This window comes from Gymnoscopelus braueri, assembly GCF_963280865.1.
Source record: "Gymnoscopelus braueri genome assembly, chromosome: 14".
In the NCBI taxonomy this organism is placed as follows: domain Eukaryota; kingdom Metazoa; phylum Chordata; class Actinopteri; order Myctophiformes; family Myctophidae; genus Gymnoscopelus; species Gymnoscopelus braueri.
Window position 1 is genome coordinate 51,120,839 of NC_137619.1, and position 12,774 is coordinate 51,133,612.

The window sequence follows — 12,774 nt, forward strand, 5'->3', positions numbered from 1 at the left end:
GGAGTGTCTTTATTTATAGTCATTTATTAAACAGCCAATAAAGCAATGTCAATAGACTTTAGTTCTCCTTTCTAGTTCACTGGTCAATTGTACATGAACATCCCTGTTACTGTAGGGGTTAAAGGTATATCGGTATATCAGTAAAGTTGGATTTTAAAACTATTTTGTTACATATTAAGCATCTACATGTAGCTATTATACTTGTATGTCAAATATGGTCTGAAGAATCAATAGAGAATTCTGGAAATTTGAATCTGGAAAGTATGGAATTTTGAAATGGAACATGTGTAGGAACCCCGATTATAAGTGTCACTGACGGCCGAGATTTCTGACTAATAACATTAATAGCTGATCGGAGTGGGACACTTTTTAAACATTTAAATATTTGGGCTTTCTGTAAGGTATTAACACATTCATTGCCAGGTATTAATTCATTAATTCATCCGCCACTGCCAGCGGTTTTACCTTATTTTTTTTTTAAAGAAGCCTGAGGGAACATAGGGTCTAAATTGATATGGGGGAACATAGGGCTGAGGGAATATAGGGCTGAGGGAACATAGGGCCTAATTCTTGTTAGAGATTGAGGGAACATAGGGTTGAGGGAACATAGGGCTGAGGGAACATAGGCATGACCCCGTTAAAAATATGACAGATGGGTGCAGCAATGAACTTGGCTACATTCTTTAATAGCTTACCGTCTAGGTTATCAATACCTGGTGGTTTATCATTATTGATTGCCAGCAATAACTTTTCCACCTCTTCTGTCCTAACTTTACCCAACACTTTTCATAATACTTTCTCTAATATTTACATAGGACAACTCGCAACCAGATTTTGGCATACCTTGCCTTAGCTTCTCCACTTTATCAATTAAATAGTTAATTGGCAATATCTAATGGTTTAGTGATATATGCCCCTTCTGATTCTATAAAGGATGGTGTTGAGTTGTTATTCCTACCCATGATGTTATTCAAGGTACCCCAGAGCTTTTTTCCATCATGCTTTGCCTTTATATCATTTATCTTAGTCACATAATACATTTTCTTCTTTTTCTTGTTCAGTTTGGTCACATTATTCCTTATTTTACAATATTGCTGCCACTCAGAATGATTGCCAGATTGTATTGCTGCCCCTTTCATTCGGTCTCTATCAGCAATACATTCCTTTAGCTCCTCGTCAATCCATGGTGCTTTTACTGTTTTAACGGTTAACTCCTTAACAGGTGCATGTTTATCCATTACTGGTAACAACAACTTCATGAAAACATCCAGTGCAACATTTGGGTCCCTCTCTTTACAAACATCAGACCAACATACACTTTTAACATCATCCACTATGAATCACAGCAAAACCCTTTATATGATCTCTTCAGCACTATTTTCGGCCCTGCTTTTGGGACTTTGGCGTTCCTACATATTACTACAAGGTTATGATCGCTGAAGCCAATCGGTACTGATACTGCTTTTGAGCACAATTCGCTTGCGTTAGTGTATATGTGATTAATGCATTTGGATGATGGTTACTCCAGACAGAGCTATTAGTAATCACCGTGTTCACCTTAATAGAAACCACAACTATTGAAGCTACCATGAAAAATAAAAACTAGTTTAGCTGGTAGAAGTTGGATCTCCTCTTGTCCTCGAGTAAATCTGTCCCCTGAAAAGCCAGCTATCTGTATAATAATCTTATGACTCACCATTGGAGCTAAGTGGCCCTTTGGCTCATCGGCACCTTGTTAAGATACTGGCAAATGTCTTAGTTTTTTTTGCCTAAATTATCTCTTCATGACACTGACCACCGTTGAGGGCACTGGCAGCTCATGCGCGTTGCAATTGTGTTTTATTAATGAATTCTTATTTTTGCGTTTCCTCTATAAGAATTATGAATTATTATTATACGTCGGCCGTATATTTGCCCAAATGCCCAATAACTAACCTACGGGGTTTGGCTAGTGAGTCTGTCTATATATATATCACAACATGGTGCTTTGAACAATAAGCCTCATGTCTTGCATAAACCTTTACTTCTTTACCCATGATGGAAAGACGACAGGGTGGTTCATCACTTTTGGCCTTGTACCATCTGTTGTCCCTGCTGTGCCAGACATAAAACACACACACACACACACACACACACACACACACACACACACACACACACACACACACACACACACACACACACACACACACACACTGGGCTGACTTAGAATGTGACAACACGCCCACTGTCTCCTCTGGGGGGCGGAGTCCTTGTTTTCTCGTTTTTGCTTTCAGCCAATCGCAAGGCAGGCAGGCAGGCGGGGCTTGGTAGAATCTTGCTGTGGAACAATACCACGCCCCCTAGACGGGTAGAGGGGAGTATGGGTGTGGCTGTGGGGGGCAGGATGGAAGCCCAGGGAGTCCAAACCGAGGAGGCGGTGCCCCCCGAGGCAAAAACAGATTTAAAAGGTTTATTTAAAAAAAAACTTTTTAAAGGGCAAGACCACTTTGGTAGAGGTTTGGGTTGTGTAGTTACCTTGCCATTATGTAACTCCAAAGGTGGGCAAGAAATCAAAAATAATTGCTCCATTGATTAGAAATTGATAATTCAAAATATGCTCCTCATTGACTTACATTGTACGGTAAAACAGCTCTCAAAGTCACTCTTTTAGCACGTAAACGAACGCAAACAAAGTTGATTCAGACAATATAGAACATCACCAAACCCAGTACTGTTTTTTTGTTTTTTTAAATAAAAATGTCAACTTCCTGTACATTTTGCCATTTTTAATAAGTAGAAAACCTGGACTGGATCCGCGGATCCGGATCCAGATCTTCAAATAGTAAAATCAACAGGAAGTTGACATTTTTATTAAAAAAACAAACAGTACTGGGTTTGGTGATGTTCTATATTGTCTGAATCAGCTATGTTTGCGTTCGTTTATGTGCTAAAAGAGTGACGTTGAGAGCTGTTTTACCGTACAATGTAAGTCAATGAGGAGCATATTTTGAATTATCAATTTCTAATCAATGGAGCAATTATTTTTGATTTCTTGCCCACCTTTGGAGTTACATCATGGCAAGGTAACTACACAACCCAAACCTCTACCAAAGTGGTCTTACCCTTTAAGCAAATGGGTGCCCAGATTTCCACGGGACAAATCTGTGATTGCCCTGTTGCCATGCTCTGACAGTGTGCCAAATTTCATGCTTTTATCGTAAAGTGTACGATTTTAGCCTATAGCCTAGAATAGCCGGCGGACTAATGAAATAAAGTATTGCAACAGTCTCTACCAGCCGTCCATAGTCAGGCTTTTAGACTCTTAATCTTATTTTCTTTGTTTTTTTCTACAGATGCAGCAGCATTGTTGAAGTGTTTAGGAATCCAGTATGACAAGCTGCCTCTCCGTCTCCCCGCCCAGCTCATAACTTTACAGAGCCACACAATAGAAACCTGATTATTATCTGCATGGTATCGACTCGCACCTGACGCTGTGTGACTGCTCTGCAACTGCAAGACATTCCAACGTTTACCTTTACATTTAGTACAGACGAGGACGGTGGGTTAATCAGGACATAACTGCCACAGGTAAGGACTGTAGCATCGTAGCATTGTACAGTACAATTATATGGAATGTGTATGTGATGGTGACGCATTGTGCAGTATTTTTTGCTACGTCAATCCCTGAAGAAGACCATTCCAGGTGGAAATGTTGGTTATCATTAAATGATCCTGCGTCGTGGGCATGGCTATGAGTGTGCAGCCTTTTCTCCACTTTTAACTTCTGCACCAAGGTCAGCAGCAACTCAGCAACAGTGGTGGAAAAAGTACTCAAATGTTTTACTTAAGTGTAAAAGTATCAAAAGTGCAATGTAGAAGTACTCTGTTACAAGCAAGAGTCCGGAATTCAAAATTGACGTGAGTAAAAGTACAAAAGTATTGGTATCAAAATGTAATTAAAGTACCAAAAGTAAAAGTAGTAAAATGTTTAAAAATAGAACATTTACAAGCTCACAACGCATCGCATTGTGAGCTCGTAGGTCGGCTATTTTCAAATAGCCTAGGTATAAAATAGGGCTAAAGTGGTTAATTTATGTTTTATAATGTAATCATTTATATCTGCAAAGTAACTAGTAACTAAAGTTTTCAAATAATTGTTGAACAATATGTGCCTCTGAGATGTAGTGGAGTAAAAGTAAAAGTATAGACAATTGGAAATACTCCAGTAAAGTAAAAGTACCCTCAAAATTGTACTTAAGTACAGTACTTGAGTAAATGTTCTTAATTACTTTACACACCACTGCTCAGCAATACTGGTGTGTGCCCTTCTCCTTTGTTTGACAGTACAAGGATGTGACAAATGAGGCAAACGTGTGTAAAATAAGCGGTGAGTTTATTTTGCTCCCTCACGTTAAAGTTATATTCCGAGGACATATAAAAACCCAACCTAAAATGACCAGTTATTAAGCAATAATGTTTTTTTGTTTCAATAATAATAAGTAAAAATCAAATATGAAATGGATGCAATTAATACATATAACCTCAAACTCTATTTTAGCTATGATAAATTCAACGAAAACACCCGTCCTTGGTTCTGGTGACTGATATTGTCTTTTCAATTTTTTAAATTACGTTTTTAATTTATTATCTAATTTTCTAAAAATAATTTCCGCAAAGAAATAAAAAAAAAACTAATGAAAAAAAGTAATTGGTAAAACAAGGCCCTCTCATGTATTAGAAGGACAATATCAGTCACCAGAACCAAGGACTGGTGTTTTCGATGAATCTAACATGGTTAAAATGGAGTTTGAAGTTACAATGGGTTTGTATAGGAAGGGGGCGTGTCTGATACAATTAATATGAAATATCTAAATACTGAATCAAACGGGGTCATACCTATGTTCCCCGGGTTCTATGTTCCCCACTAAGGTTATGGTTAGGGTTAGGTTTAGGTTAGGTCCTATAGATGGGTTTCCTGTTTGTAAACATGAGAGGATGATGCGCGCGCAGTGGAGGGACGAGCCTGTAGAGGGCGCTATTACCCGCAGCAGTTCTGGCCATTGTACATTCATAAAAGAAATGGTCTTCACCGGGTTTAATGAAAGTAGATTAAATTATGCAGTTTGTAATATCTTCTTTACTCAATAAAAATGATTTGTCGGAAGTTGGATCTGTTTGTATATAATTGCAGCATTATGCCTATTATGCCTATAATAGCAGCATTATGCCTATCTAAATCCCGAAAATAACAACAGAGTGAATGGCGCTTCCGGTTCGTTCTACCCCACGCATGCGCAGATTGCGCACTCTGCTCTGTGATGACGTCGCACGGAAACCCATCTATATTCTCCGCTCTCCTAGGAAAGCGGGGAACATAGAACCTTGGGAACATAGAACCTGGGGAACATAGGTACGGTCCCAATCAAACAACTTAAAAACTGTCTTTGGTGCTCACAAAATCCTGAGTAGATGTTAAAATGACCCCAAACAAGCCCACCACCACGGAGGTTGTGGGTTCGAATCCACCGTGGTGCATCCGGCTTTGTCGGGCATCTATGCAAACACAAATGGTGTTCGGGGGGAGGGAAGCCGGGCGGGGAGGGTGATATTGGTCATTGCATGTACTCCTATGGGCTGGGGCGGCACCTGTCAGCGGGGAGTGTTGGGTGGGAGGAGTAGGACGAAGGCTCTACGTCCTCCTGGCGGGGGCTCCTCACTGGCAGGTGAGTCAGTCAGTATGATATAACAGCAGTGACACAACACAGAAATGTGTGTAGAAAGGAATTCATTGACATAATGACTGCATTGGGGAGAAAAAGGGGGTAACAAATAATTGGCTACTCTAAATTAAAAAACTACCCCAAACGTGTTTGAAAGTGAAATATCCCTTTAACGTCGTGTGTTTGTAGCAGGAAACCACCATGGAGACCCCCGAGGATCGTATCTTAAATACTCTGGATCAGCTGAACATCGAGGAGTTCGACAGGTTCAAGTGGTATCTGCAAAAGCCTGAAAATGTTGAAGGTCTCCAGCCGCTCCCAAAGAGTCTTCTGGAGAACGCTGACAAGATGAAGACTGTGGATATGATCATGCAGAATTACCCTAGTGATGCAGATAAGAGCATGGTGCATTTTTTGAAGAAGATCAGCAGGAAAGATCTGGCAAAGAGGTTTGAAACCACACCAAAAGGTAGGTGAAGAGAGGGTAGATACGGTACGCTTAGTTAAGTTAAAGGTATCATGACATTCATTTTCACTTTTTTTATTTTCAATGTTTTATTTGGGGTTTTATGACCTCAATTACACCCAAAAAATCACACCCTGTGTGAAGTGGGCGGTGTCTTGCTAGCTAATCACAATACTGAATGGAGTCAACCAATCATGTACAAAAGATAAATACATTTATTGAAACACTCTTTATGATGGACGAAACCGTAACTTGAAAAAAACAAAACTTTGGTTTTTTTCAAGTTATGGTTACTTATATAGGGCTATGCACATGTGTCATGTGACACTGGCCAATCACAGTCCTGAATAGACTGTGATTGGCCAATCACAGCGCAGGATAATTGTACAAATTTCCTGGGCCCAGATCACAGCGCAGGAAAATGTACATTTTTCCAAATCTCACTTATAGGGGCGGTTTCACCGCCCAAAAACCTGAACTTAGAACATTCAGTGGATTTTCTGTGGTCTGGGGTTTTCTGAATAATTAGGCTGAAAAGTAATCTGAGCTTGGCCCTTCGACAGTGAGGTCACAGTCGATTAATCCCGCCCACTCTCCTCCTCGCCCCTCCCCTGCCCTATCCTTTCCTTTGGGGGGGGCGGAGCAGAGGCGATGATTGACAGGCAAAATCCCTCACCAGCGACACCCGCAGGCAAAGATTTCTTTTTTCATTGCAGTTGAAAAGGCTTTAGAAATGTGAGAGAAAAACACCTGCCATGGATCACTGGAATGGAATTTTCACTTAAAACTTTTTGTACACTTTTGAAGGACCAGGACAAAGACTTTGAATGTGGTGTAAAAGTGAATGTCATTAAACCTTTAATGTGGTAACACTTGCTATGCATGCCATGTCTATAATGCGTTATGAACACATTTACAATGCAATTATAATTATAAACGCTCATTGATACTCATAATGCTTTATAACAATAATCCTAACACATTCTAAAGCATTTCATAATGACTTATAACTAAGGTCAAGTCTTATAATTGCTGGAAGTTTTTGTGGAAAAATTGCTAAATGTTATTAAAATTTGCATTACTAAAATTGCTGTCCTAAAATGTTGATGTCCTCACAAGTATAGTAATGCAAACCTGTGTGCATGAAGCAGAGGAGAGATAGGCAGTAGACTCTTTGGTTCAGCATTGTTTGCATTTTGTGGTTGCATTTTTTTAACACACTGACATTGTCTAGTGTCAAACTCAAGTCTGCATGCCACACAACACTCGAATGAAAGTAGTCAATCCAAACGAAATCCACAGGGAAAGCATAATCCAAACTACTCGATTAATAATCCAAATAATAGTCCACTCAATAATCCAACAGAAAAATAGCATCCCCAACTGAAGCAAAAATAAAACTGAAAAAATGGTCTTTACCTTATTGAATTGTCGCTGCACGTAATCCCTTAAATCCTTGTGGCATTCAGCTTTATTCCACAAATAGCATAGAAGAGATGGCATACTAGCAATCCAACAATTCACATCTCACTTAGACTCCCTGAAGTTTTACATCTCTCTTTCCCCCTTGAGGCAGCACTTCCACGTCAATCGATGGACCCTCAATATGTAAAGTACCCGACCGTCGACCAAGGGGTCTGGTATATAGAGAAAAAGGTATTAATTCAAATAGATTGCTTCAAGATTTTATCCTTCAAATAGATTGCTTCAAAAGAAAAGAAAATCACAATTGAAGAAGAGATGCACACTTTTCAAAGAGAGAGTTGACATATGTGGAAAGGGAGACAGAGAGACAGACAAAGACTGAAAGAGTGTTGAGACTGTAGGACACTCTCTCTGCAGAGAGTTAAAAAATATTTCTATGTACTTCAATACAGCAATATTACAGTGAAACAAGATACATAGAGAGATGCGTATATGAGAGAAGATATGATTCTTTGAGTATGTGTTGTTCATCTAAACTTATATATATGTTTTATCCAACCCGGTCTCCCCCCAAACACGTATATATAGCACGGATTCACCAAATAAAATCCGTGCATAGATTACTAGAAACTCCGAAACTCCGTGCATAGGAGACCCATTATCCCCTCCATTAACTTCAATGCTAGGCGGAGACAGTCACGTGACTCTTTACGCTCTCCCCATCACGGTGAAATAACACGGATTTCAATTCCGTAAATACACAACTATAAACCCCCCCAACCCCATTCCGCTGGCGTAGCGGTCCGGGCACCTAGGCTCCAAAGCAGCCTGACAGCGTTTGTGAACGGCGCTCTCTCACAAATGCCAAATATAAGCTTGCCCCAAATATTAACTAGGTGTCCGAAGTATTTGTGCAATATATTAGTCCACGTTTTTCAATAAAGAAGTGTTCTAATCCCGTCTGTGGCCGAACGCCATTTCCCCCCCTCGACTTTCTGTTTACATTGAATGTAATTTTGGCTTTCACCGGATGCGTCCCGTCTCAGAATCGGCCACAGACGGGATTAAAACACTCCTTTTAATTAAAAAATATGGATTTATACATTGCACAAATTCTCCGGACACCTAGATAACATTTGGGGCAAGCGGGTAAGCACCTTATATTTTACATTTGTACATGTTTGGAGAATTACGGGCTTTACTGGTGACATTGCAGGGCAAACTGCGGGGGCTACGCTCTCCCCATCACGGTGAAATAACACGGATTTCAATTCTGTAAATATACAACTAGAAACCCCCCCCCAACCGCCTTGCCCGGATCGCTGGCGTAGCGGTCCGGGCACCTAGGCTCCAAAGCAGCCTGACAGCATTTGTGAATGGCGCTCTCTCACAAATGCAAAATATAAGCTTGCCCCAAATATTAACTAGGTGTCCGAAGTATTTGTGCAATATATTAGTCCACGTTTTTCAATAAAGAAGTGTTTTAATCCCGTCTGTGGCCGAACGCCATTTCCCCCCTCGTTTACTTTCTGTTTACATTGAGTGTAATTTTGGCTTTCACCGGATGCGCCCCGTCTCAGAATCAGCCACAGACGGGATTAAAACACTTCTTGATTGAAAAATATGGATTTATACATTGCACAAATTCTCCGGACACCTAGATAACATTTGGGGTAAGCGGGTAAGCACCTTATATTTTGCATTTGTGCATGTTTTGAGAATTACGGGCTTTACTGGTGACATTACAGGGTAAACTGCGGGGGTTATAAAAAATAGCACGGATTCACCAAAAAAAAACCGTTTATTTACTAGAAACTCCGTGCATGGGAGACCCAGTATCCCCTCCATTAACTTCAATAGCGCGTATGCAAATTAGCCATGTGGTCTTACCAAAATTGTTAGACCAAAATTGTACATAAGTACTACTTAAGTTCAATTTTGAGGTATTTGGTATACTTTTTTGGAGTATTTCAAATTTTCTGTACTTTTACTTCTACTCCACTACATGTCAGAAGCAAATATTATACTTTTATATATATTATATTATACTAATATATATATAAAAATATTATACTGTTAAAACTACAAGTTACTTTGTAGATTTGGATTATTATTATTATTATAGAACATACATTAACCACTTCAGCATACATTTCAGCCATTTAAAAATAGCAGATCTACAAGCTGACAATAAGCTTGTAGATCTGCAATTTTCTAGTTCATTTTAAAATGTGTAAACTGAACTTTGAACTACATCGTGTGTATTGTATTCTAATAATAATAATTATTAATATCAACCAAAAATATTATTTTCATTTTCACTTTCTTTAGCTCTGGTCTGGTAAACCGAAATCTGGTGGTGGTCAGGCCATTGCATGTATTTATGAATTATCATATCATTTGTGGCAATGCGTTGTAGGCTCTTATTGATTAAAAAAAAAAAAAAGTTAATCTAATAAAGTTGACTAACGCGTCAGAGAAGAGGATCCGGTTTTCAATGAACCGGAAGCAGTATCGTCAACGCCTCCAGAGGTCGCTTCTTGCTCTTTATTGCGTTACACGTAGGTAAGATTAAAATATCTTTTTGTTACGAAATCACGGTATCAATGTAATTAATTTCGTTGTGTCAGTGTTATAATTGTTTTGCATCACGTTACATGATGTTTTGGAATCATTGCATTGTCCTCGTACAGCTTATATGAATGAGGTTAGCTTAGCTTAGCATATTAGCTGCCTGCTAGCTTACGTGGGCCTAGCAGTAGAAGCTACCTGTTTTCTTAATGTGCAATTTGTTTTAATAAGTACCAAATCTTGGTGCGACATGTTGTACGACTGTAGAGCAGGGGTCTTCAACGTTTTCAGGCCAAGGACCCCCTAGCTGAGAGAGATATGAAGCAGGGACCCCCTCTATATTGTATTAAATTTTCCCTCGACACATATCCCAGTGTCAAAAATAGCAGATCTACAAGCTCACAGAGCTTGTAGATCTGCTATTTTTGGCTTAAGTTCTCCCCAGAATAGGGATGCTAGGGTTCAAGTGATTAATGTAAGAAAGAAAAATCATACCACACAGAGATTTCGCGGTCCCCCTGTAGTAACTCTGAGGACCCCCTAGGGGTCCCGGACCCCCTGTTGAAGACCCCTGCTGTAGTAGAGCAACCCAAAAAACACACACTTTATATTAGATACGTAAATACAAAATCAGTAAAAGCAAAATACATTGTAAAGCTGTTATGCATCTAATGCAGGGGTCTTCAACGTTTTCAGGCCAAAGACCCCCTAGTTGAGAGAGATATGAAGCAGGGCCCCCCTCTATATTGTATTAAAAAAAAGTTCTACTTGGTCTGCTCCATTTTCCCTCGACACATATATCCCAGTGTCAAAAATAGCAGATCTACAAGCTCACAGAGTTTGTAGATCTGCTATTTTTGGCTTAAGTTCTCCCCAGAATAGGGATGCTAGGGTTCAAGTGATTAATGTAAGAAAGAAGATTTTGCGGCCCCCCTGTAGTAACTCTGAGGACCCCCTAGGGGTCCCGGACCCCCTGTTGAAGACCCCTGATCTAATGTTAAAGCTGCACTATGTAACTTTCCTCTTCAACCCCAGATTTGAACCAGGTTTCCTGTGGAAGTGCTGACACCTTTACCATTGAACTAATAAAGCCTGCCTGCTTGCTCAGGGGATACATTGAATCCTGAACATCAGGTACAAATGTGTGTCAGATCCTCTGAAGTTCATAGTCACAACACCAGAGGCAGCTCCACTGATCATGTTCAACCCAGAATTGGCACAAATAAGGAAATGAACTCGTTCTCATGCTATGCAACAACAATGTGGAATGCCCTACCAAAAGGAGTAAAGGAGTGTAAAACCCTACTCACTTTCAAAACTGTCCTAAAAAAATACCTTCAGGAGGCTGCAATTCCAAACTGGCCCCGTCAATGTCAAAGTCTTAACCTAACCCCCAATTGTAGAATTGATATTGTATTAACGCATTACTATACAGATACGATAAAATTACATTTTATTCATTAAAAAAAGTTATATAGTGCTGCGTTAAGTAATGCTTTTTTCCCCTTTTCCCACTAGAGAAACATTTTGGAGTGGTAATGCCGCGAAACAAAACTAGTTGCCCCCACTGCAAAGCCAAAATGCCATGTGGCACAAGGTTGTGCAAACAGGTAGGTCATATATAATAGCCTTTAGCCTACAGTCCTGATTAACAGTCAATCCCCATTTTCATACATTATATCCAGAGTCATTAAGTTCAAGTTCAAATGAACTGCATTGGCATTAAATACCTCAGTCTTTGTCGACAGAGCAATACAGTGACAAGAGTTTTGCTTTGTTACACTAGGCATTGTCATTAGTGTTTTTTCAAAACATTTCTCAACTGATGGCTAGGTACCTGTTGAAATAGAAATTGACTGTAATTTGTATAAATTACATCCTATTATGGCAAAAATTGGATATTGAGTCTGTTAGTATTCAACTGTGGTCACTCAGGTGATTGAAATTATCCATATTTTGTTTTAGGAATACAGAAAAATGGCAGCATCTCCACTAGCATTGTATTAATGACAGCTTATGGCATAATGCCTGGCTAGATAATGGACAATTTCTACCACGCTACCTTTAATATGATTAAAACATGTGGTGTATTAACTTAACAGCATATTTTGTGTGTATTAAGTTAATTTTAATTTAAACTCCAAGTTTACTTTCATAGAAGTCTCGAAAGAAAGTATCACAGCTAAGTTAGAACCCATTTGTATTTTTATTATGCCTCATAGCTCTCTCTCACTTACACCCACTTACAGTGTGGGAAGCTGTTGGCCCGTAAGGTTCGGCACACCAAATCCCTGGAAAGAGTCCGTAAGATGGCCCAAATGTGGGCAAAGAAAACGATAAAGAGCGGAAACCAGTCCAAGGTTGTGGACCGTTCGCTTGTACAGGTAAAAAACATTTTGTTTTTCTAGTTTCGTCAGTCATTGCAAGTTCCAGTTGGCACAACAATCTACAAAGGGCCTTTTCACATATAGACCCCATAAATTAACCCAGCAGTCTTTACTTTTCTAATCCATTGGTCTTAAACGTCATTCAAAGTGGTGTTAAACATCGAAAAATAGTCTTAAAACTGACTTGCAGAGACCCTGGGCCACTTAAGGGTACATTTGTGCA

At 39.5% G+C, this 12,774-nt stretch overlaps 1 protein-coding gene across 2 annotated transcripts in view; it reads left to right on the plus strand.

Annotated features, from left to right (window-relative positions):
- Positions 1–3,439: 3,439 nt before the first annotated feature.
- Positions 3,440–12,774, plus strand: part of LOC308100264 (uncharacterized protein) — a 32,735-nt gene continuing 23,400 nt past the window's right edge. Inside the window, exons 1-2 of one of the 2 annotated variants that reach the window (XM_080449242.1) lie at positions 3,440–3,570; positions 5,895–6,171. In XM_080449242.1, the coding sequence (XP_080305368.1) occupies positions 5,904–6,171 (268 nt within the window). In that variant the 5' untranslated portion in view covers positions 3,440–3,570; positions 5,895–5,903. Of the gene's footprint in view, positions 3,571–5,891; positions 6,172–12,774 lie in introns of both variants that reach the window. The other variant, XM_080449241.1, reaches the window with a different exon arrangement.